The sequence below is a fragment of the Talpa occidentalis genome, unplaced genomic scaffold (assembly GCF_014898055.3).
Source record: "Talpa occidentalis isolate TD23 unplaced genomic scaffold, MPIMG_talOcc4v2.1 talOcc4.6, whole genome shotgun sequence".
NCBI classification, from domain to species: domain Eukaryota; kingdom Metazoa; phylum Chordata; class Mammalia; order Eulipotyphla; family Talpidae; genus Talpa; species Talpa occidentalis.
Window position 1 is genome coordinate 24,010,514 of NW_023604972.1, and position 26,414 is coordinate 24,036,927.

Here is a 26,414-nt window from a genome sequence, read left to right on the forward strand (position 1 = left end):
GTGAGTATGAAGGCAATCAGAAGAAAATAGATGTGGAAAGACATTTTACTTAAAAAAAACCCTGTAACTCTAACTAAAACTCAGTGTCTGCAGAGGGACCTTCATGGTCCTCAAACATGCATAAAACAGGATGGAGGGAGGAAGGGGCCACACACATCTTTATAAGTTCAGTTTCAGAGCTGCACGTGCAGGGCCAAGTGTGATTCCCTCCCAGGGGGCTGGGGCCTGCAGGAGCCCTAGGTCCATGTGACTTGTGAGCATCCAGAACAAGGATCTCGGGAGGGAATTTCACAAGCACAGAACATATTTTTTCTCCCTTGACTCTGCTCTCTAGTTTTTCTCTCCCTCTGCTATTGTTTAATTTGTGGTTCAACTTTTTGAAGAATGGTGGGAGGTACTGTGTTAAGCAATGCTCTAAGAATGAGGCTCAGCTGCAGTGATGAAAATCGGCCTCCCACATCTTTCAAACCAATTGTGATTCCACTTAAAACAAAAAGAAAGATAGAGCAGAGAGCAGGCAGGATGCTTTATTCATCCTTGTCTGTGCAGCCTTCATGCCCAGCACAGAGTAGGCACAGAACAGATGTCCACTTAAGGGACTTTGTCATTTTATCTAAATAGCTTTATATTGTGTTCTGTTCTATGTTCAAATAGATGCCAATGGTCATATCACTTAACGTGCTTTTCAGCAATCTTTTGTTGATCCATATGACTCCATTAATACAAGTGATTAAGTAGCCATATCTGGCACAAAACTATCCTGATCAGAGAGCACCAGAGATATCTTAACACTTAGTCAAGAGATGGGCAAGAAATCAAGAAAAATCACCAGACTAGCAGATTTTAAAAAGCATGAGGACACCAGAGTGCAAACGAGGCAGTTAAGATGAAATAATTTTCAATTCTTTCTATATGATTAACGCAAGAGCCTGATTATCACTAATACTGGATATATGTACATATATCCATATGTATATATGTACAATGTTGTCCAAGAATTTTATAGTAATGCTACTTATTAATACATGCCACAGATAAGATAAATTAAATGACTAAAATAATTAGATTCCTGTGAATAATTCTTAATTCTCTGTAATATTTTATAGATGAGATGATGCTTATAAAGAATACTTATTAAATGCGGTTTACATTATATGCTACAAAGTATATTTCAATTGAAATTAAGGAACTATCTATAAGGCACAGCCTATAAGTCTGGAGACAAAATCATACACAGGATATTTATGTGAATAAAGTCTAGATCAAAAAATGGTTTAAACGCCTCCATAGTGGCGCAGGAGTTAAAGACACAGGGCAGGATATTGACAACAATTGCAGCATGAATTCCACCTCTGGCTGGCCAGGGAGCTAACCACATGGCACAGCAGACATCTCCTGTCTTGCCAGCTGTTCCCCTCAGCAGTGTATTTCAGGAGATCTGCTTGTTCTGCTCCCCACTCTCTCTGGAGTGAATCCTCTCACTCCCTCACCTCTGGCCTACACTCCAGTCCTTGTATGCATAAATTAATCTTTAAAAAAATGGTTTAGAAAGCTTAACATTCCTTTATTGGTAAATATATTTTCAAAGAAAATAATTAAAGCAAATGGTACACTTTAAAAGATATGTTAAACGTTTCAATTCTGAGAAATTCTTCAATTCTAACATTTCATCTCCCAGGAAGAGAAAACAATTTGAGAAACTGCTATCTTGGACCTATCCCGATCAGCTGTTAAGATTCAGACCGTGGAGTACAAAGAGGGAAGACCTTAGATTTCACGGAGACCAACAGGGAAAAGACTAGTCATAGTCATGAATGTATTTTAACTTTTAGGAAGCAGAGTTTAAACAATTTAGACAAAGAGGTGGGGAAAAGACTCTTTGACAAGCAGTTTGGGAATGACTGGAGTTAAATGGTTTATAAAAAAACAATCCTATATTTAGGCCTTGATAACTCAAAGACAAATTTTATTTTAGAATTAGGCAATATTACACATTAGAGGGCAAAGGAATGAACAATGAATAATTGTTTTCCAAATAGCTGAACCTTCAGGAAAATGCTCAGCTATTTGGAAAATTATGTAGTAACTGTTCCCACTACGCGTTCTCCAAAATAAGTCCTACCAGCATAATCAGACTCAAGTGTAGAAAACAGAACTTTTAGAGCAATAACGATAGATGGAAATGCAGGTAAATAATCAGTTTCAAACACAAAAGATGGCAAGAACCTATTGAAACAATTTATGAACAAAAAATTAATAATGATCATCAGAACTCACTTTCAAGAACTCTAATGATTTCTATACCAGTTTATGAATCTTGAGTCTTGAGTGACTGAATTAATAAATAACTAGCATTTACAAATTCTGGATATAAGCAACTCCAAGGAACTTTCAAAATCAAGAACATAGGATCAAGTTGTTCTTTACTGAAGTCAGACAACGTTAAGGAGAACTTACCTGCAGCAAATAACAGCTTTGCACGACAAAGCTAAGTCCAGGAAGTACTGCCGTACTCCAAATGTTAAGGCATACTTGAGGGTTTTTCCATCAATGATAAGAGCAAAATCATTCTCTTTCCGAAGAGCATCACCAAGGGTAGTACAATGACGACTAAGAGTTTCCCTTGTTCCCTGTAAAATTAAACAAACAAAAGCGCCCTCAACATTTACTCCCATTTGTTGTATTAAGATGCCTTAAGTATGTTTGGCAACTACATTTAGTTATTTTTAGTGCTTTTTATGTTTCAAATGACTTTCACATACCTCTACTCATTTAATTCTTACAAAAGTCCCTCAAAGGAGATTGGACAAATGTTATGAGAAAAAGTTATTCGCTTGAAGTCAGACATCTGTTCCTAGCAGGGTTGGAACTAGATTACAAGTCGCCCATTCCTCTGCAATTTTTGCTACAATCACAATACTACAAAAATATGCTCAGTAAATTATCTTGTTAAAAAAACAAATAACATAGTCCTAATTTATGAACTAGTCAAAATTGCTTAGCCATGAGTCAGGGGGAAAGTTGGGAAATATAATTTAAATAATTTATGGTTATTCTTTCAGAAGAACTCAATGCTATTGAAACTTAATTCCCAGGAAACCAAGAAGAGGAAATGCAGTATCTGTAATCTCTTGCCACTTCATAAGTTGGTTCCTATAACTTTAATCATGAATTCCTGATGCTGTATTTTACTTAGGTATGGTGACATGTGGCTTGGTAATCCTGATGGATCAAATAAAAGAAGGCATCAGTGAAGAGCTCACATTCTGGCACAATAAAAACCTTTCCTGTCAAGGAAGCTTTGTTCACCTCCACTATACAGAGGTTGTATTTATCTCCCTCTGTCAAGAACTGCTTTTCCAGCTCTTCAAAGGGAAAAATGTTTCAGGATATTTGATTTTTCTTCCCAAATCCTGTGAACACTTCCTGTAACCTAATGGGGCCAGCTTCCCATTTCACAAGAGTCCTATCGTTAAGAAACAGAACATAGTCTCTGCATATGGAAATAGAAGGAATGATGGCTCTCCTATTAGGGTTTTGAGTGCTAATATTGGAGTCTAGGTTATTTATATAATAAATACAAACACATATTTATATAATAAAATATACCTACAGTAAGAGATATAATATTTATTAGATTCATGGGAGATATAACTGTTTCAATTTAAGAATGTGGTATAGTCAATTCACAGTTATTTTCACAAAGAGGGAAGCAAAGGCAGAGGTAATTAAAATTTTATATTGGGAATTTTGGAAGGTGTTTCTGCATTTGTATTTAAATGTCGTTCATACTAGGTTTTGGAGTTTCAGAATCTGTTGATCAAAAATAATAGAACCATGGTGTACTGTAAAGTAAGACTACCCTAACTCCCGATGGTGGAACTTCACTTAACACTTCCCCTGCTCCCCATTATACACAGCAACATGAGAGACCACCACAGAGCAGCAGTTTTTTTGTAAAATTTTGTTCACACTTTCCATCAGGGGGTAGTAGCTGGTTTAATTTACAGCCTCACTCTCCTATTTTCTGTGGGAAATTTTTGGCCCAAGAGGACTTAAGGAGGTGAAAATGTCAGTAAAATTCTCAAACAATAACAGAAAAACAAACAAAACAAAAACAGAAGAGAATCTACAGATTACCCTGGATTGTTTTAACAGTAGATGGACAAAGATGAAATGATTTACTTAAGCAAATTAATGAAAATAAAACAATACTTGGCATGTAGCACACAGCAGGCACTGTTCGAAGGACTACACATTCAGGTATAACATTTCAGTTAAACTTATTACAACCCCACATGGGTGCACCATTGTACTCCATTCCACAGTTGGGGGACATGCGATTTAAAGCATTATGTTCCTTGCCCAAAAACATGGCTACTAAATAGTGAAACCAAACTTAGAATTCAATTTCTGTGCTGGCTTGTCTTTATAAAATACATCAAAAACCCAACTTTAGACACTACCCAGCTTAGCAAATCATCCACGAGAGCCCACACCACACCCTCTCATTTCCCCAGACTTCTCATCATCTGCCCCTCATCTTGTCTTTACCACCAACGGAGATTTCTCCTTATAAAACAACTGTCAAATATAAGTCACGTCTCCTCTGTCTCTAAAGGTTTTCAATGGTTTCCCACTGCCTACATGATAAAGTTCAAACTACTTCAAATAGCATTTAAGACTTTCCACTATCTAAGCCCAGTTAACTTGCATTCACATTTCCCTTCACAATCTTGACTCCTGTTCTCAGGGCATCCTCCCTCCATCACCTTTTATTATTATTTTTTTAATAATCATCATATTTGCATTTTCAAATACCTTCAGAGTCATCACAAAGATTAACTTCCCTAATGACATATGAATGACTATTTTATATTTAAACTGAAATCTAATAATCTAATTTTATAAGAATTATAGACTTATATTCTTATTTCAGTCTTTTAAAATTTTATTATTTTTTAATTTTATATATTTTTAACATCATTTTTCATTTTTGCACAATGTATGCATTTTCATCTTGGTTATAGTCCCCATACAATTCTCACCCTCCCTTGTTTTGATCCTGCTCCCTCCTCCCCCCCGTGGTGTGTCTCTGGTTTATAGCTGCTTGTTGATTTTAATTTTTACTTTATTATAATTAGTCTGTTTCCTGGTCCCTTATTTAGGTTTTCTAAATTCCTGCCATGACTGAGACCATCCAGTATTTTTCTTTTTTTTTTTTTCTGGGTTATTTCGCTGAGCATGATCCCTTCCAGCTCCATCCATGTTGCTGCAAATTTTATGTGTTTATCTTTCTTGAATGCTGAGTAATATTCCATTGTGTATATGTACCACATCTTCTTGATCCAGTCATCTATTTTTGGGCATTTGGGTTGTTTCCATAGCTTAGCTATGTAAATAGTGTAAACAGTGCTGCTGTAACCCTCCATCACCTTTTAAGCCAAACCTACCCTGTCGAGCGCTTCCAGGTTCACTCGGCGCTGCTGGGTGTGACTCAGTCTATGCTAGCACTACCCTCAGTTCCTTGAGGGCTGAGACCATGTTTAACCTACTTCCCAGCAATAAACACAGTGCCTGGGATTCCAGAAGTTTGGAAAGTATATTATTTATGGAACGAGAGCTCTGATAAAGTCTTTGTTCATCCCGTTGGCGGCAGTCCATTCTTTCTCCTATTATTTATTATCACCCTTGATTTGAGAGCAAGGAAGAGGGTGAGGGAGACAACAAAAGAGGCAACACTTGGCTTCTGGTTATCCTATGATTTTGCAGCAACATCCACACATATATAGGGAGGGCTGGGCTGGCCAACCAGCAGGGCCATGGCCCCTGTGTCACTGGCACCTTGCCCAGATGACCAGTCCATCCAGATCATAAAGGTGGAAATCTTGGCCAACAGTGCCACAAACTAGTGGGCAAGCAGTTCCATGACTCCAAGTTTCTGCTGTCACGCTGTCCTGTGTTACCAGCATGAGCCATACTTTATCACCCAGAGTCCCAACCCCTTTTAGATGCAGGACCCACTCTGTCCCCAGATCTGCCAGAATACAGTCCTGGGGTTGGGGGTGGGGAACCAAATCTATGTGCAGGCAGGTAGGCAATTAGGACGTCGCTTCCTTGTTCTTGATTTTCTAGAGAACAGATAATCCATTTCTTCAAGTCTTTGAAACCCAGGCATTGTTCACTAAAATACCACTATGTTTTTTAAACTTTTAGCCAAGTTACTCCTTAGGTGAAAACCCAAATGAAACCTGAGTTGTACTTCAGATTTCTGTAAAGATGGTTGCAGAACAAGATGAAAAGTCAAGCAAAGCTGAGCCGTGCAAGCTCCCTCATTAGCCAACCTGTGGCACTTGATGCTGGGTGGGTGCCCCCCTCCGCATTTTGCTCCCCTCCACAGTGTGTTCTCTAACACCTTCAGATTTGTTGCAACCTCTCTTATTTGTGGCGTCAGTCCCCCTGGATTTCCTTGGTGATGATCACAGATCTTCAGCAAATCAAAAGGTGTCAGCAGATGTAACAGAGGCAACATTTCAGAAGATGAGTCAAAAACTTCTCAGTGAATTCTCTAGGCAGCCCACCTAAGTGTAAGGTAGCAACACCGGCAAAGCTGTGACCATTCCCTTATTTTAGTTCACTGTTTTCTTTTATAAGTAGCTCTGTTGTCAGTTATGTGCTGCCAGTTACAAGTTATATGTCACCCTTATTTATACTGCCAGGAGTATTTTAAAATTCTCTTATTTGTGAAAGTTTATTGCTTCTCCCCTAAGCCTGGGAGCCATAGTTTATGGCCTTATTGCATTGAAGCTTATCTCCTGTAGTTAGAAATAAATTTATTACTATATTAGATGTTGCTTTGTTTTCTTTTTGGCTACTGAAGGGGGAAATGTTTAAACATTTAAACTTAGTGACATGTGAAAGTGAAAATACATAAATGAGAAGTTAAATTAGAAAATGGATAAAAGGCCACATAGTACAACGAAATTAAAACTGTATCTCTATTTTGTACACAGTCTTGTTTGTGGGCTGCAAGAAAAGAAGCATCTGTTGCTGTAATCAGGCAGAGTCAGAGAAATGAAGGCAGTTTGGGGAAAAAGGCAGCGGAGGGATAAGGGGAGAGCTGGGGTTCAGGAACCTCACTAGGCAAAGATCCAGGCAAGGGGGAAGCTATAGACAAAGTGGGATCTGCTTGCATCTCCTCCAAATTATGTTCCATGTTGGCTGTTCCTGTGTGTCATTCAATACTACTCCCTGTAACCCAGCCCGTCACACGGCCCAGCCTTCATAGGAAGCTTTTAGCTCCTGGACCTCCTACTCTGCTTTCCTGCTTTGCCAATTCAAAAGTGAAATCACGGGCCTCCCTCGTGGCGCAAGGGGTTAAGCACCACACAATGACTATATCCTCAGCCTCTGCAGCACGAGTTCAATCCTGGGCCAGGTAACTGACCCACATGGCACAGCAGCACACCTCTCCTGTCTCGCCCACTGCTCCCCTCAGCAGTTTATTTCAGTCAGTCTGCCTTTTCTGTTCCCCACTTTGTCTCTGATGGATCTTCTCACCCACCCCCATCTCTGGCCTGTACCCCAGCTCTTGTATGCATAAATTAATCTTTAAAAAACAAAAGTGAAATCACAACTGACACTTTTCTTTGGTGCTTAGTCTTGACAACACAGAAAGCAAAAAAAAAATCATCTCACTATAAGGACAGACTCTATTTCAGTTCTTCTATCGAGGTAGATTCTTATGGCTGATCTATGCTTTTATCTAGCCCTTTTTCCAGAGGCTGCTCCAGAGCTTTTCTTCTCTCCTCAAGATTCCAAATTTGGTTTCTGCCATTACATGCTTACTGGGAAATACCAGAAAGAATTCCCTCAACTTTCCTCCCTTAATCACAAAACTTCATTTAAGTCTCCTAATTCTTGAGCAAGGTGAGGGTGGAAAATATCTTTTCTTACCTGTCCCTTCTTTTGGGTTGTCAGAAAAGTCATGGCGTATTTTTTCTCTGTTCTTCAAGCAAAAAATGTGTCATAATTTTTCCGAAAACCCAATATTTCTTGCATCTTCATTCTCCACATATCGCTATTTGGTTTTTCCCTGTAAGACTACACATAAGGGTATGATTTTCCCATTCTAAAAGCAATGAACAAATAAATAAACCAAGAAGTTTCCCCTTAACTCTGCTTTTCCAGTCTTTGACATCTATATTTCTAGCTTTTGGATTCTCCAAATGCACTTGTGCAATCTAGCATGATGTATAGTAGCTTATCTGACTTTAATCTCTTTTTTCCTTTGGGACTAAGGCCCTTCATGAAGAGATGAAATAAAACGAATAAATTTCAGTATTGAAAGAAGAATCAAATTTTTAATGGCTGGAGAATACCATCTGGTATGTTACAATGGTTTCCTCTTGTGACCATTTTTGAGGATTGTTTGCTGCTGCTTATAAAACTCCTGTATAACCTTGGGTACTCTGAGTTAGAATGATATATAAAATGCTAACGTGCTTATCTTATTAGAGAGGACAGAGAACAAAGTGGTAGTTAGGATTCAACACCTACTTCTCCCTTGAAAAGTAAAAATTACTTCATGAATATAATAGCATGCGTACTTCGACTAGCTATGTAGTGATCAAGCCAGGTTGAACAACAGTCAACCAATGAGAGGTAAACAATATTTATTTAGTTTATAAGAAACATGTTTGGAAAAGGAAAAAAAAATAAGAAAACATGTTTGGCAGATAATTAAGTCAAGCCGAATTCCTTCAAAAATAACTGTGAGCAGAGGCCTTAACAAAGTTCCATCTAAGTCTCTAGGGTATCGCCTGGTAAAATAGATAACATGTCCATAGAAAAGCTTCTAATAAAATAAAACAACCACAATCTTTAGGAAATCAGAGACAGGCAGCTTTATGGTAATCTTTCTCATTATTTTTATAGGACCTTTACTAAGAAAAGCCTTGATAAAAATCAGAGGGCACCCTAGACAATTAAATCTGACACAGTTTTATAGTGAAATAAATCAAAAGCTCTGATTTGTTTGGAAAGTAACACAGCATGCTAGTTGTCATTTTCATTTTGGCAAAAACTGCTTGGAACAGACTAAAGAACCCTGTGGCCAGATGTGCAGATAACATGTTAGACCACCTAAGAGCTATGTTTTTGATGGCACAAATGAAATGTTGCAGAAAGCACCTGCATAAAAACAGCCCTTTTCAGCTTCTAGCCTTTGGTTTTCTTCTTGATATCTTTCAGAGGCTTATAGGATAGTCTTACTGAGGAACCTTTTCAAGGAACACCCTAGTAGAGAATGTGGAAATATCCCTAAGGAATGGAAAATAAAAGCCTGTAGCCTTTGACTGTAAGACTGCTTAGCCAAGACTAACCAGCAGAGACAAGGTGATGATTGCAAATAGTCCAACATGTAACACCTAATGGTTGTGGCTTCCACACCTTGCTCGCTCTGGGCCCTACTTACTTTATAGTGACATAATGATGTGCGATCATTCATACATATCCCAGAGGGTATCATCAGCAAGGCTGAGCTCAAATAGCAAATGTTTTTCTAAAAAGTATACTTACACTTATTTCATGCAAAGTATATGTGGATATTTGGACCTGAATAAAATCAGTACTCAGCAGCTAAATGTGGGCAGGCTAAGTGATAAACATATGATTACAAGGAGGATTCTATTCCCAGGAAGGAAAGAATAATATAGCAAAATTCTGAATTACACTTTCACTTTCAGAACAATATTTAACAATGTAGCTCATTGTTTTCAGATTTGTTCTTCTCTGTGAACTGACCATCAGCTAAGTGAAAAAAGCATACCACTGAGGCCAATGATGAATCACTTTTGGAAGACACACAAAATGAACTTAAGTTTATGAAGCCTGTCTTCTTATTTTAGTAATTGCAGGTTGCTTTTTTACCTATGTTCTACAAAAATGGCCAAATGCAATATGTTTACAAAATACCTGCAGGAATCTTGTTGACTAAAGATGGTGACTTCTAGAAGCTAATCCAGTGAAAAAGAACTTTGCAGAACATGTTGGCTGATGGGGCACAAGTCTCCAATCTGCTTACAGAACACAGCTGTCAATAAACAATGTGCCAATATCCAGTCATGAAAAAGTAGGATTCTAGAAAGTTGAGGCTGGCCAATCAGGGTTCACACTTTGCTCTGGACACTGAAAATACTTGAAACAAATTGGTGAAGACACACTGTAAAGAATGAAAGTTCCAAAGCTGAATCATACCCCATAGCTCAGAACTCAGGGTTTTCTTCCATTGCAAGTAGAGAGAGAATATAAGGTGAAAATAAGATAACCTCAAAATTTTCACCTTCTTGCAAAGGTGTTTTATTATGGAAATTTCCTTAATGATATGACAGGAAAAGAAAGCATAAGGAACAGTTTTGACCACTAATTTAAGATGTTAGGAACTTTAAAACCCTTTGGCTCAGTGTTCTAGAAAAGATTGTAATACACATTATATGGAAAAGTGTCACAGATTAAATGCATTTTATGGTTTATCAATAAACTTTCTTGCTAAAAGTAAACACATTCCAATCTATCTCCTCCTTATTTCATGTTTTCATTTCACTAACTCCACATGGCAATAATATATGCAGGTGGCTTGGGATGGGCTGCTGTTCTGCCACTTACGCTGTTTTTCTTCAGGTAGGTTACTTGTCTCTGAAACAAATTTTTCTCTCTTATCAGGCTGGGTTAATATTTGCCTTTTAGGTTACTGTGATGACAAAAAGTGCTAAATCCTTGACTTGTGAATTAAGTGCTCTGTTCAGTGCTTGGTCAAAGTTGATACCCAAGAAAGACAGGTTCTTTCCCTTGCTCTGACATTAGGTGTACCAGAGGTGCCAACATGCAATGGAGGATGGTCTGCAAATTGTCAAGTACAGCATAACAGGATTACAATACAAGTGGTTTATAAGTGAGACAGTTTTAAGTTTCCTTTCAAAATCTCCTCATGGCAATTTTGTTTTAGTCTGCTCTTTGACTACTTATCTGTTTTTTCTTCCATTATATAAAATAGTTTTGAAAACCTGTTTTCCCCTCAATTCGAGGAAGGAAAGATGATATTATCTCTTCTCATATGGCAGATAGCTCTTGGGTCCATGTTAGAGGACACATATTTATACATTAACCTCTATTATTTTTCTTTATCTCTTGATTTTTGTCTCCAACCTAAAACAGGTCTTGAGCTGAAAACAACTTGAAAGTTGCAAACTGACTTAGTGTTTCTCCTATATTATCAGCATGCTTTTTGTATAGATCACCACAAATATATATGTTAGACTTTAAGCTCCCATAAAGAATATAAAGTTATATACATAAAATCCATAAAATAGATATATATACTTGAACATTTCATAAATACTAGTTTAAAATAACTAATGATAAAGAAAACAGAGAGGATTTGTTTACTATTTATCCTTCATATATAATACTATCAACTTCTTAGGTATGGATTATTTTTAAGAGCTGAGAAATAAATGTTCACTGGGTTTGAAAAATTCTTACTTTAGAGCTACCTATGAAACCCACTATAAGTTAATTGAAAATGTCAAATAAGAGTATCTATCTATCTATCTATCTATCTATCTAGCTAGCTAGCTAGCTAGCTAGAGTATCTATCACATATTTGTTTAGCAGTTGTGGTGGCTGGTGGCCCCACCTCATCATAATTTAGGACATGAGTTATTTATAAATTTATGGCCAAGTAATTTTTCATTCTCTCTCCACTTTTGCACTCTGCAAATATTTACACCCTAAACTTGCAAATTAACAGAACATTCCAAGGACATTTTAAATAATACATTACGACCATATCAAGTATGGACAATGTTAGCACGTTCTTAAGGAGTGAGTTATGACTCCCACAATAGCAACATGGACAGACCACTGGGTATTTATTTTTTGGCAATGTGTTATTGATTCAGTGGAATACCGGATATTCCGTGTACCCCTATGTAACACATATATCAACCATGCTTTCCACTACTGCAGGCAAGTAGTTAGTTGTAAGGACCATGAGTCTGGAAATAAAGAGCAACTACAATTTTTTATAACTGCTCCATTTAGTATTCATCCCAGTTGGGATCACTAGGTCTCTTAGACAAGCTTTTTAAAGAAAATGTTTTGGAGTTTCTGAATGCCCAGCCTACACAGGAAAATAAATAAAAATAGTCATATAGAAACAATATAAAATAATTTTTCCAAAATGGGTAAGACAGAGGTAAAATCATTAAAAACATATGGTCAAGGAGGTCCTTCAAAGAGCTTTAATGGAAGGCAGCCAAACGAATGCATTTAATCAATACATATTGCTAAGTATAATGAAGAGAGAAAGGGGCAAAAAAAAAAAAAATTCTATGACTTGCTGATACACAGATAGGAGATTTCCATGCCAGGAATAGAGATAAAACACTGTAATTGAGGAAATGGTCCAATCTCCCAGTAGGGTCATGTCATCTGACAAATGTCAAGGGTCACAGAATGGAAGGAGGTAGGAAGAGGAAGCTGCAGAGCTGGGTAAATTGTTCTTGGCCCCTGGGTAGAAGTTTGGGATTTAGGATTATGATCAGTTCCATCAGGCAAATCACTCTTTGTGAGCCTTCTAGTCTCACTTAAGTACATGACAGAAAGGCAGAGAAGTGTCGAATCTGGGTGCAGGTCTGTGTTTCAGTGTTTGGGAGGGGGTATATAGCACAGAGACAAATCCAGGGAAAGGAAGGAAGAGTGAGCTAGGGGATATAATTATATAATTTAAATAGTTTTGTGGATAAAGGCTTTACCAAAGCCTTCATGGTAATTATTTTAAACCACCATTGAAAGCCTCCTAAACACTTATTTTGAGCTTGGTATTAAATATTCCCCAGTGGTGGCAGTGATTCAAAGGCAGAAGGAAGCATTCTGGAGGAACTGGGTCGGCAGACATCCAGTCTGTCGGTTGCCTTCAATTCAATCAGAAGAGGCTGCTCAGAATATACAACTGGTTTTCTGAAGTAAGCAAATTGCCAAATCAATGGTTTGGAGAAGTTAACCATCAGGGCTTGTGAGAAACTATTACCCAGAACCACAAGGAAAGCTAATGTTGGGTCTACTTTCTTAATGGTTTGAATTAATGAATGTTGGAATACAGAAGAATCATTATTTACTATATTTTCTCAGTGTAAACCCCCAATGCACACCACTGTATATATTATTTCATATATACATCCAATAAAACCATATATACAATTGTTGCATTATTAAAACTAAATATAGTTTTAGTTGCATTAGTAAAACTAAGTTTACAATTCCTTAAGTGCAAAATGCCCAAACACCACCATTTTTCATAAAGGCTTCCTCTCTCAGCTGTTGTGTAGCCCTGTGGTGAGTAGCAAGGGCAGATAAGGGGTGTTAATGAAGCAAGCTAGAAAATGTGTGTGAAGGGGGTGCCTCCCAGAATGTTTCTTTAGAGATTGAGTCCCTGCTGCCACTGGAGAAGATCTGGTTATTTACCAACAAACAGACAAACAAACAGTTTTGGACTTTCAGGATCCCAGATTTAAATTCAGGATCCTGTGTTCTCTAGCTGGATGAGCTCAAAGTCTCCATCTGTAATTGAGACAAACACCACCAGTCTTATAGGAGCAGAGATGGGTACATGAGATATACCTGGCACATAGTCGGTTTCTTATAAACTGTTACTTTTTTGGCTGTGCCGACTCATCCAAAGATATGGGTGGCAGAGATGGAAAGAAGTCACAGCATGGCCTGCTTCCCTCAGAAATGTCAACAATCTGCAGGGAGAGTGGCCAGGGGGCAGACTGGTTAGAAAGCATTTATCTGTAATTCTAGGTCTCAGGGAGCTCTTGGAAGAGTTCAGGCATTCCGCCAAAAGAAGAGATAAAGAATATTCAGACTTGGGGAAGGAGGAAGAATTTCTCAAAACAGAAACACTAGGAATTTGTGAACAACTTCACTTAACGTTTCGCACACAAGCCAAGATTACTGAATTTTGTTTAGAAAAAGGGACACATTTAGTTCTTATGAGACCAAACAATGGATCTGATGGAACGTTTCAACCACATACTTTGGCTTTGCGGCAGATACCATCTTAAATCAGAGGAAAAGAGAACAGATTATTTGTTCATATGTTATTTTCATTTTTTGTAATGTTTACATTTTTTACTAAGCCATTTCTTTCAAATGTAACAAAGTGGCTTTCTTCATCATGGAGAGCTACTTGGAAAAGCAGAGTGCCAGACAGTATGTATGTGAATAATCATTCTGTAATGGGACTTCATAAAATATGCCTTGGCTTCTGATTGGGATATATTAACACCTTCAAAGTTAAACGAAAGATCTTAAAAAATTCAGGCCTAAAAGCTAAAACAGTTCTGCTAATGGTTAAAAAAAAAAATCACAATACTGAGGCTCCAATGCTGGCAGTGAAGGAAAACTCAGAGTGACTTAAAACCTGCCTAAACCATTTTTCAAAACGATACAAAATGTATTGTATTAGGCTCCTGGGACATATCAAGACAAAACCTGAAGTAGCCCAAATTCTCCTCTCCCCCTCCTTTTCTGGAATCAAGTCAGTAACTTGCTTATTCTGGATTTCTTTCAGAGGTCATTCAACAGTGGCTGGTTCCCAAAACAGTGAGGTTTGTCTGCATAATACATATAAGTTGAGCTTAAAAGAGTACAGATGACATGAATGTCCTGTAAGTTATATTTGAAACTTTCTTGGTATTAGAAAATCAAATTCAGCAAGAAGGAAAAATGAGCAATCCTATAAAGGGCTTTCTTTTACCATGGTATTGAAAAACATATATTCTTATGCTTCTTAACTTAATATTGAATGTGGCTAACAATTCATTTTCTGTAAAATATATCAGGGAGGGGAAACACTGGTATTCATAATCAAACTTAGGCTGGCTTGGGGTCACATTCTCAAATTAAGCAGAGAAATTAAAGTCATGAGAAGGGAGGCCATATAAAATCACCTCACAGAACAGCTGGCAGTAAAGAACTCTCCTCCCCCAGAAATAATAGTGCTATAAGATATAAAAAGAAGGATCATGATAATGATCTGTGTTTCTTCTTTTGTTTTAAATTTAAGGTATATGACTTCATGATTTGACTTATACGTGTTGTGAAATGATCACCACAGTGAGTTAACATTTACAATCTCATATAGATTAAAAAAGAAAACAAACTTTTTTTCCCCCATGAAGAGAATTCTCAGGATCTACTCCCTTAACAACTTTAATGTACACATACAACAGTGCTAACCACAGTCACCAGGCTGTATATGACGCCCCTAGTAGTCATTTATATTATAACTGGAAGTCTGTACCATTTGACCACTTTCCTCCAATTCTTGTCCCCCGCCCCCTTATAACTACAAATCTGATTTCTTTTTCTGAGTTTTTTTTTTTTTAAGATTTTATATAAGTGAGGTCATACAGCATTTGTCTTTATCTGATTTATTTCACTGAGCATAATGCCTCAAAGTCCATCCATGTTGTTGTAAATGGCAGGCTTTCCCCTTTCCCCTTTCAACGGTTGGCTAAAATTCCATTTTGTGTGTGTGTGTGTGTGTGCATGCACACATTCCTCTGTTGATACTCCCCATTTCTTAATTACTTACAAAATGTTGTACATTGTTTCTTAGTATTTATATGGCACTGTTTTGTTTAATCTTTACAATATCACCCTAGGAATATTATTATTAGTACTACTACTATTGTTTTACAAGAGTAGCTGGCAGCTAAAGACACGATTCTGGAATCAAATGATTTAGATTTGACCTGTTTTCCAATACAGCTTAGCCCTGGAGGTCAAGTTAACCTTTCTAGACAGGGAATAATAGTATCTGCTTACCAATGATTTCAGTTGTAAATGTGATTTCCCTGTAAAGTCCTTAATCCATTACCTAGTGTGAAAATAAGTACTTAAAAATGTAAGCTTGTGTTTTTCTTAGGACTATAACAGCAATGCACCTACAGGGGTGGCAGAGTTCCCTCATTATAAAAGTCAGAAAACTGAATTTTCCTTTTGGGATGGCTACACTGCTGCCCATATATCAGCTGGTGGTTCCTTATCAAACTGGGTTTGAATATCAACAGCAGCAGACGCTGTCTAGAAAAACTGTGCCCACATGAACAGAAGTTAGCTTGGCTTCTCAGGAGTTAAAGTTGGAAGCACTTGAAGCACTTTGACTTTGAATGTGGTTTATTTGTTTCTCTAAGATCACTACCCATATAGTTAATCAACATTCCTGTTGATTCAATAAACATATAGCAACTCATTTTCTTCTTTGTCTTTTGTTTCTCAGGAAACCAGACAGTAGAAGGGAGGGGGAAAAGCAATAAGAATGGATTTAAGATTCAGTCCTACTTCCCAGGAGAGGTCCTGCAACCCTCCATATAAAAGACAAAGTAGAAGAAGGAGAGACACAGTTAAGGGTATACCATGTGCGACTCATAAAAGATTGTTTTGGCACCTAGAGAGTTAATGGCTTAAGAAATTACTGTCACTTCCACTCACTTTAGACTAGATAGAGGAAGGAGTGGTGAAATTCTGAGTTATGTCAGTGAAACAAGTCTTAATAATTTTCTTATTTTTTTATAAGTTAGAGTATATTGACTGATTCAAAAAATATTTTGAGTTGCCTGAAGATATTTCCAGAAATACACAGAGTTGGTATGCTATAGAACTTGAATAATATAAAAATCACATTCCTTAATGTAACATAAACTCAGTCCTCTAGATTAAGTATAATTTGAAAGCTTTTAAAGCAAGGTCACAGTGTGAGATTTCTTAGTTATTAGCTCACATTTTCAGATGTCTCCATGTTTAAGAGATAAGCTTTAAAGAAATTACTTTATGACAAACTAAAGACATAAAAGAGATTCTAGAAGAATCCCCTGGCTTTAGGTCATCAGTAAGTGGAATGGGTTTCCGAGAACTTTGTGGGGTATTTCCTGTCCACAGTTGTGAGTAAGGGAACAAGTGTATGTACTCTTCAAACATAATACTTTGAAATTCCTGGTTTTGCAGATCCTTGAGGAAATGTCCCATACTAAGAACATAGTCTGAACCCCTTATTCAGTGGTTCAAAGTAGCATGATAAAAAGCTACATAAATTATTGAAATCATCTATTTTATTACAAATACCCAGCAGAATTTGATCAACTTTAGGTGAGTCTTAATGATATTTACCCACTAATTTCTTACTTTCTAAATTTAAAAAATGTGCAAAGTTTTCTAAGAAATTCTTTTGCTGACACTGTCAATATCTGACAATGGTTTGGGAGGTAACTGAGTAAGTACACCCAGCTTTGCTCCTGGACATCATGGTAGAGGTGGTGCTGCTTTTGCTATGAACAGAGCTGGAAATGGACAGAGGCAGATCTATAGAGCAAGACTTCCCATTTGGTTTGTTTCATTTTAAATTTTATATGTTTATTGAAAGTTTTTCAAAATGCTGAACAGTCTTTAAGTTTTCAAGAAGGATAATCATTTTGAAACTCCAAACCAGAAAATTAGAAAGCCAAATGAAAAATATTTTGAGATATGTTTGGTGATGGGAAGACAAAGATTTTTATTTTCATGATCACAAGGAGAAAGGTTTTTCTATTTGGAATTTTGAGAGTCTCAAATATGATTATTTGTACAAACTTAACATAAAAAGAGACCCAGCTTAAAATTTTAACAATAATAAAAATAGTATTTTGGTAGGCCATTAAATAGTTCCTAACCATATACACCATTTACACAAAAGACAATCTATATTCATAACTGACTCCCTTAGGAGAAAACTTAAAAGATGGAAAAACATATCTTTTGTAAGCTGTGTTATGCAATGATGCAGAACAACAACTTTCTACAAATTTCATAACATCTCCTTTTTCTTTTCTTTTTTTTTCTTTTATATATTTTCTACATCATTTTTCATTTTTGCACAATGTATGCATTTTCATCTTGGTTATAGTCTCCATACAATTCCCACCACCCTTGTTTTGATCCTACTCCCTCATCCCCCCCCCCCCCCCCCCGTTGTGTGTCTCTGGTTTATAGTGGCTTGTTGATTTTGATTTTTACTTTATTATAATTAATCTTTTTTCTGGTCCCTTATTTAGGTTTTCTAAATTCCTGCTACAAGTGAGACCATCCGGTATTTTTCTTTTTCTTTCTGGCTTATTTCGCTGAGCATGATCCCTTCCAGGGCCATTCATGTTGCTGCAAATTGCATTAGTTTATCTTTTCTGATTGCTGTGTAATAATCAACATCTCCTTTTTCTAAGTGCCATGCCCTGTGCTAACCATACCAACCCCACAATCCTTATTCTATAGGCAGCAAAACTGGCTTTGGGAGTTATCTAATTTCAATTCACCCACACTCCCACAGTCAGATAAGGGAAGAACTGTGCTCTAAACCATGGTGCTTTCACAGAGTAATTTGAGTACATTCATTAAAATTGTCACTTGACAAAACACTCTTCCATGATTGATTTCCCATTATATGATGTCCTAACACATTATGTTCCTAAGTTTATTACCTAAATGTTAATTATTTTTTTGTGCTGATGGAATGGTAATACTGTGTTTTATTATTATCAGTACAATTTGAATACATAAGATGCTTTCCTTTTCTATGGCAATGAAAAAATAATAATGATTTACCTACAGGCATTCTAGCACAGCTAATGATTTGCCTGAAATCTCTGCTGCTGTGGATTTTATGACCTAAGATCTGAAGGAGCTATGCAAAGTGATGTTTCCCTTCCTGCTGAGAAGCAAATGAGTGCACCACAGCAGGTCTGACCCCAAACAGCCAGATTTGTAAAGTCACCACTTAACTCCCAGGGAGAGAAAGCATCCCCAGACAGCAGAGCAAGAATGCTTGGCTGTGCCGAGCTGGAGAAATTAGTGTTGATCCATTCAGCCAACTGTTTGCCTGTATTTTCCACATCAAACTGTCACTTGAATCACTAAGGACATTTCTAATCACTGCACTTTTAAAATGTCAGAAATGATCAATTACAACTAAATTGAAAACTGATATGCAACTTTTTAAAAAGAAGCCCTAAGTTTAAATTTATTCAGTGACTCACTCCTGAAATACTTATGGAGTACTTACTAGGTGCTAGGCTGGGTGCTGGGCATTGAGATAATGTTAACCAAAACAGACAGACAGACATGCCCCCCGCCCCCCACATTCATTGAAATGGTATTCTCCTTGAGAATATGCCAATAGAAACAGGAAACACAAATACCTTTGAGGTATTTAGTACTTTTGATTATCACCTGGAAACTTCAAAATGAAATGCCACTGTCTTAATGTTAGGGAGAAAGGATGTCCTAAAGCTAATCCCATACAGGCTTTGTGGACTCCACCCCCACCCCAGGCCAAAGCCATCAGGACATTGGGAAAGACAAATCCCATCACCACCAAAGGGAAGGTTGCTGGAAGCTGAGGGTGGGGTTAAGCAGCCAGGTTGATATAAAGGCAGACACGTGGGCTTTGGGAGGGTCCCCCATTTTGGCTCTCTGCCAGCTCGCAGTGTCCGGCCAGGGCCAGCTCCGAAAGTGACTTTGGGTTTCCAGGTCGGTGGATCAGGTAGGACGCATTAAAGACTTTATTTCCCTATTTTCTCCCTGAGTTGTACATTTTCCTTATTTCCTTTTCCCTTGTAAATAAACCTTTTATTAACCTTTTGTGTGTGTCTGTAGTGGAGTATTAATAAGTCCCTTTTAAGCGTGCGGGTGAGGACCCACAGCCAGGAACCCGTTTTTATATCGGGGTTGCTCTGTCACATTAATACATGATGGAGTACATCGAAAGTTTTGGCATTGTACTTTTCTCATTTTCCCTTGAGATTTCTATTTACATCACTTGTTTGTCCAAGAGTTGGAGAAATATGATGAAAGAGATGAAAACAGCAGCAGCAATGCTACCACACTCTACGTCAGGGGAAAGCCCACATCCAAAGGGATCACATGTCAAATCATCACATGCTTTGGCTTCTACCTTGCAGTTTCTATCTCTGATTTACTTTAAGTGTCAGAGAAACAGTACACCATGTGGAATCCATGTCACTGACAAAGGCCTAAAAATCTACAGAGACTATTGGAATGCTTCCACTGAGGTTTCTGCAATGCTGTGAACAGCTGCAACCCAGTTCTGGAATCACCTTTGATGGCACCTTCTTCAAGACCAGCAATATGTTTCTCACACCATATGGCTGGCATCGGTGCCCTATTTCCTCTTACCCAACTCTTACCATGGTCCTCTGCCTGCATCCCAAGCTACCCTACCATTCCAAACTTGCTTGTGTACAATTGCTTTGACATATCATAACTCTTTTAAGAGACTGATGAAGTTGGCCTCTTTGTGAAGGTGAACTCTCAACCTTAGCTCAACTTTCCACAATTAACCTGAAGCTATCTTACCAGTTTTCGCTTCTTCTGTCAATTCTCTACAGGTATCTATAAACACTATGCCACAGTTAAAAAAATAATCAGGGAGCTTCATATATACTATAACAGAACAATGGCTAAGATACTCTAAGTGAAAAAAGCCAAGTATAATAAAGCAATGTGGATAGTATGCAGAAATTTGTGTTTATCAACAAAGAATGGGCACATACAGATACATACATATGTCCTAGATCTGACAGACTTTCTCTGGATGAAAACACCACATGGGCACTAATGGTCATCCCTGGGGAGGTAAACAGGGAAGTTTGCGCTTAAGGAAACACTGAGAGAATTGACTTTTTATCATCTATTCTTTCCCCTTTTGATTTTGACATTATGTGACTGTATTTATTTATTTATTTATTTATTTAAATGTTTTTTTTTTTTTTAATAGAGGCATGTTTTATTTATTTATTTATTTGTTTTGTTTGTTTGTTTGTTTTGTTTATACATGCACTGGGTACAGTCAGAAGCACGGGAGGGCGAGAGAATTCACCAGAGCCAGATCGGGGAGCAGAGCAGGCAGAAGGACCGAAGTACACTGCTGAGGGGAGCAGCGGGCGGCAGGAGAGGTCTGCGCGCCATGTGGGACCCTCCTCCGGTGGCCGGGGAGCAGCCAGGGATCGAACCGGCGCCGCAGAGGCTGAGGGCAGCTTAGCAACCCAGCGCTCAACCGCTGCGCCACCGGGGAGGCCCTATGTGACTGTATTTAAATTAAAAACACATTAAAATTTTTAACCTGTGTTCAAGTTCAAGGCTCTTCTTCATACCCAAAACATACCTTGAACTTACTCGCAGTACCCTTGTGTATTAGTACTCCTCCCTTATTCAGTTACTCACTTTTTTTTCTAACTTAATGCCATTTCTCTAAACTGCACAATATTTTCATAGCAAACTACCTATTTTATTTATATATCTTTTTTGTTTTGCTACTTGCATGCATTTTACTTTCCGTATTATTTGTGAGCTTTTGGAGGGCTGTATTAGTCACAATTTTTCACAGCATAGCAACCTGGAGATAATAAACCAAAATTAATACATATGAGGGGTGGAGAATGCAAATAGCTCCAGCTATAGGGAGAGTCCGTGGTGTTGGTTAGTGGTGTGTTCTCAGCGCCTATCAGAGAGCATGTTGAGTGAATAAAAAGGAAAGCCTCCCAACCACAAGCTGACTTTTTTTGTCTTTGTTTTTGGTTTATGTTCTCAGGATTAAAGCTTGGTTCACAAAAACTACTTCTCCAATAATAAAAGGCATGAGCAAGGTTCACGGTTGCAAAATCAAGTATTATTCTACAGGCTACAAATTGCTCAAAACTTTCACAAGAAAGGAAAAGTATCACAAGGGTTTTGAGGACAAATCATTAAGAGATCATCAATCCAATTTAAAAGTCTGAAGTAAAATATTTCTTACACATAATTTCTGTGCTATACTTGACTTCTAAACACTGGCCTTCTCTATTCCTTCCACACACCTGGCCTCTTGGCTTCACCACCACCCCTAATTATCAGCTTTTCTCTGCTCAAGCGTCACGTCACCTCACGTCACCGTCACCATGACTATTTGCAGTAGCTGGATAATCACCCCTCCTGTTCTGTCTTCCACCTTAAATTAGTCACTGTTACTTCAAAATATATACAGGTTATTTGACCTAGATATTTTATTCATCAACTTCTATTTCCCCCTGTACTAATAAATTGTTCCTCCTTTCTCAAATGTAACTTCATACGATCACAGGCATGAGAGAAGCCATCCCAGAAATTTATATTTTAGTCTACAAGTTAGTGCATGAAAACAAACCAACAAACAGCTTTCCTATTAGGAATGGTTATTTTGAATTGTCCTGTGGCTTTCAAATATTTTTTTAAGCAACTATACACACACACACACACACACACACACACACACACACACACTCACTAAAAACTAATGAAGACACTAAATGCTTAATATTCAAAAAATCTAGATAGACAGAAACAAGTTATTGCCATCCCACCACCTCATAACATAATGCTTTCATAAAGCAGCTCTTTCGTCTTGCAAGACGAAGCAATTTCTTTTAGTTGTCCCAGACACAAAGCTGGAATCTATCTATATCCATGTTGTTTAAAACACTGTAAGTTATGCACAGCAGACCAATAGTAATGAGGTATCTTTTTACCTCAGAAAGATAAAGCATTTTCATAGCTATCTGAATATAAAAACCTACATAGTGATAGATATTAAATAATTTTCTTCAAAAGATACTTTTACTTACATCAAGAGAACCTTCATTTATAACAATCATTCCCATGTTCTTCCTCAAAAGCTTGCAGGAATGTCCTAAGTCCAAAGAAAAAATAAATTTATTGATACAATGAATTTGTCTAGAGAGAAGAGGTAAAGATATCAAAGTGATAATATGATGCAAATATTTAAATTTTATCTTGTTCAGATAGAATGACGTTTTTATCCATTTTATTAGGAGAGATGGCAGCAAGATGTTTGCTAGGTTTACAGGATGTTAAAAAGAAATATTGCTTGTTATAGGAGGTAGAAGGGCACTGTCTGGGGTGTGGAGGCTGTCTTCATCAAGTGTTGAGAGAGAGATGTGGCGGTGATTCCCAATGTCTTGAAAACAGACAAATGTGTCAGGAAAATCCCTGATGACCAGCATGGAGAGCAGAAGAAGCGCAATGGCTGCTTCTGTCGGGGGTACGGGAGCTGTTGAGCTCACAGTTCACTCTAGGACATTGATCCCACTGTTCACACACCTTCTGATCTCCTGCCCTCTCTTGCTCTGCTGTACTTCCTTCAGGGAAAACTCACCTACTGGTTAAACCCAACTCTGCCTACTCTGTACCTATCTGAACGCTGCTGGAGAAAAGCACAGCCACGTGCACGCCCTTTGTGCCAGTGGTTTTAACCACATAGAAATGTTGGCTCATCTAGAACTCACATTCCAAATCAAACCTCTTTCCTGAACTCCCAACTCTCACATTTCAGTGCCTAGTTAACAGAAGGCACTTAGGTGTAAAACAGGTACACCAAACTGAATATGTTTAAAACCCAGCCTCCTGATGCCCACTTTTCACCCATGTAAACCTGCTTCTCCTTTAGTTTCCCTCATTTTTGTTAAAGGAAACACTACCTTTCAATACTAAGGTTAGACATCCTTGGAGTTATTCCCAATTCCTTTCTTTTTCTCATACGCCACACCTGAACTTTCAGTCCAACCTGTTGTCTCTACAGTTGAAACACACTCAGAACCCAGCCATTTCTCACTACCTTCTTCATTACCGCTGGGTCCAACCTGGCACCATGTCTCACTGGATCAATGTAATAGCCTCTTCTGTTTCCACCCTTGCTTTCCTTCAACTCCCCTCAGTCTAGAAGGCAGACTGGTCATTGGCGCAGGAAAGTCAGATGATGTCTTTCCTCTGTTCAGAACCATATAACAGTTTCTCATCTCATTTAGAGTGAAGGCAGAGTCTGCACCACAGCCTGGAAGGCCCTAACCACTGGGTTCTGTGATGCTGCTGACCTCTTCTCTTCTTCCCTTGGCATTTCTGCTTTCTCGCTAGAGCAGAAAACAGCTTTCCGTTCTTCGTCCATGTGACAAGCTCCCCCTCCCCCATTTCAGATCTTCCTCAAATGTCACTCTCAGTGAGCTCCTCTTGACCTCTGATTTAAAACTTGAACCCTCTGGCAATGCCCTCCTTCCCTTTCCTGCTTTATTTTTCTTTGCAGCAATTATCACTATCTAATATACTGTGTTTTTTTAGTATGTCTAATATACTAAACATCGATGTGTTTTTCTCACTTTATCATCTGTTCCCTGACTAGGACATGGGCACCACCAAGTAGGGATTTGGGGTTGTGGTTTTTTTTTTTTTTTAAGATTTATTTTTATTTATTTATACATGCACTGGGTACAGTCAGAAGCGTGGGAGGGTGAGAGAATTCACCAGAGTGGGGAGCAGAGCAGGCAGAAGGACCGAAGTACACTGCTGAGGGGAGCAGCGGGCGGCAGGAGAGGTCTGCGCACCATGTGGGACCCTCCTCTGGTGGCCGGGGAGCAGCCGGGGATCGAACCAGTGCTGCAGAGGCTGCGGGCAGCTTCGCAACCCAGCGCTCAATCGCTGCGCCACCGGGGAGCCCCAAGGGGTTGTGTTCTTAATGGGTGCCTGGCAGCCTAGTAACTGGGCACCAGAACCCTTTGCTGAAAGAATGACTTTCCCTACTACATTGCCAGAGACTACCACCGCAGCCTGCTCTGCACACGCGCTTTCACAATGGCAACCTATCTGAACTCTCTCCAGAATTGCTTCTTTTCCTCACACAGCATATGTTTCCTTCACGCAGTGTATATATTCCCAGCATCTATATCCCTCTGTGATAAAATGTGTTTTATCACATTTGTATTTTCAGGCCTCCCAGTTTGAATGCATTCTGCATTCTTGTACATCTTTCTGTTGTGTTTCAACACAAGTGAAAATTTTCATAATCGAGATTAACAACATGTGTGGGTGGTAGATTTAAATTTCTACAAGCCAGCGTTATAAAAACAAGCCAAAATATATCTATTTACAATATCAACGTATTATAAACTTGCAATAATTTTATATTTATAGAATATTGTAATCACTAATCCCTCCAGAAAGGATTGTAGCTAAATATCTCTTGTGAGACAATCCATTTTCTAAAAAATGTGGTTTTGTCTCCTGAATGCCCCTGAAATGGGTCCTTCAATGTTGGGAGAGTTTTATATGTATTTCATACCAGAGAATGACTCTTTGTCAGGGATTTTAGTGTTTAGACAATCTACTATTACTAAATATGTTTTTCTTGCATATTATTGCTGTTGCAGTCCTCGACTGCCAAATACTAAATTTTTTTTTTCTGTTATGTATTGAATTGTGTTCCTGTCCTCCACTTTATCTGTTGGAATCCTAAACCTCCTGATGTCAGAGCATTTGGAGATAGGGTCTTTAGGAGATAATAAAAGCTATTTAAGATCATAAGGGTAGGCCCTAATCCAATAGGACTGATGTCCTTATAAGAGGAGGAAGAGAAATCGGAGAGGGACTGCACAGAGGAGAGGCCATGTGAGGACACTCAAGGAGGTGGTGGTCTGTAGTCTGGAAGAAAGGCCTCAGGAGAAACCAAACCTGCCAGTGCCTTGATCTTGTCTTAGACTTCCAGCCTCCAGAAAAATGAAAAAATAAATATCTGTTGTTTAAGTCATCAAATCTGTGGTATTCTGCAATGGCAGCCCAAGCTAATATAATCTCTTTCCAAAAAATGAGAACTGTAGGACTAATGATAACTGGCAACCTTCTTATTTGATCTCAGAAATAACCTTTAGCCACATAAACAAGTGACAACAGGTAGGTTGCCACAACCCATCCCAGACTTTCACAGACAACTGCAGAAATGTCATCGATCCTTTTCAACTATGACTGGAAAGTGGTGGTTTGTAGAGATACAAGATGGGAGACAGATCAATGTCATTGCAAGAGCTAAAGCTTGGCTGTATCACTAATAGTTGTAATGTTAAAGGGTCACTGGGCCACAAGTAAAGAAATAAGCCCAATAATGCCAACATGGAAATCTTAAGATATCAAATCTTTCAAATTTCATCTTCTAAAATATATACACCTGTTTTAAAAAAGAATCACAATTTGAAGATAGAATTGGGTGAATTACCAATGTTAATGGCAGTTTCTTGTTTGTCCCCTGTAAGGATCCAGATTTTGATGTCCGCCTTCATCAGCGTTTCTATGGTTTCAGGCACTTGATCTTGTAATTTATCCTCAATGGCTGTAGCTCCAAGAAGTTGCAGATTCTGGGGGAAGAGGAATAGCAAGATTTTTCAGAAGAAAATCAGTTCAGACTCTTCAAGAACAAAAATCTGAAGTGTATATGTTTTAATGAGACC

General features: G+C 38.2%; 1 protein-coding gene across 3 annotated transcripts in view; it reads right to left on the reverse strand.

Annotated features, from left to right (window-relative positions):
• Window positions 1-26,414, reverse strand: part of ATP8A1 (ATPase phospholipid transporting 8A1) — a 219,516-nt gene that overhangs the window by 68,800 nt on the left and 124,302 nt on the right. For all 3 annotated transcript variants that reach the window (XR_005128999.2, XM_037530697.2, XM_037530696.2), the window contains exons 22-24: window positions 26,183-26,321; window positions 22,752-22,816; window positions 2,458-2,630 (exon numbers count right to left, since the gene is read on the reverse strand). Coding sequence is in view for 2 of the 3 variants with exons in the window: in XM_037530697.2 (XP_037386594.1) it covers window positions 2,458-2,630; window positions 22,752-22,816; window positions 26,183-26,321 (377 nt within the window). In the remaining variant the exon portion in view is untranslated. The remainder of the gene's footprint in view (window positions 1-2,457; window positions 2,631-22,751; window positions 22,817-26,182; window positions 26,322-26,414) is intronic.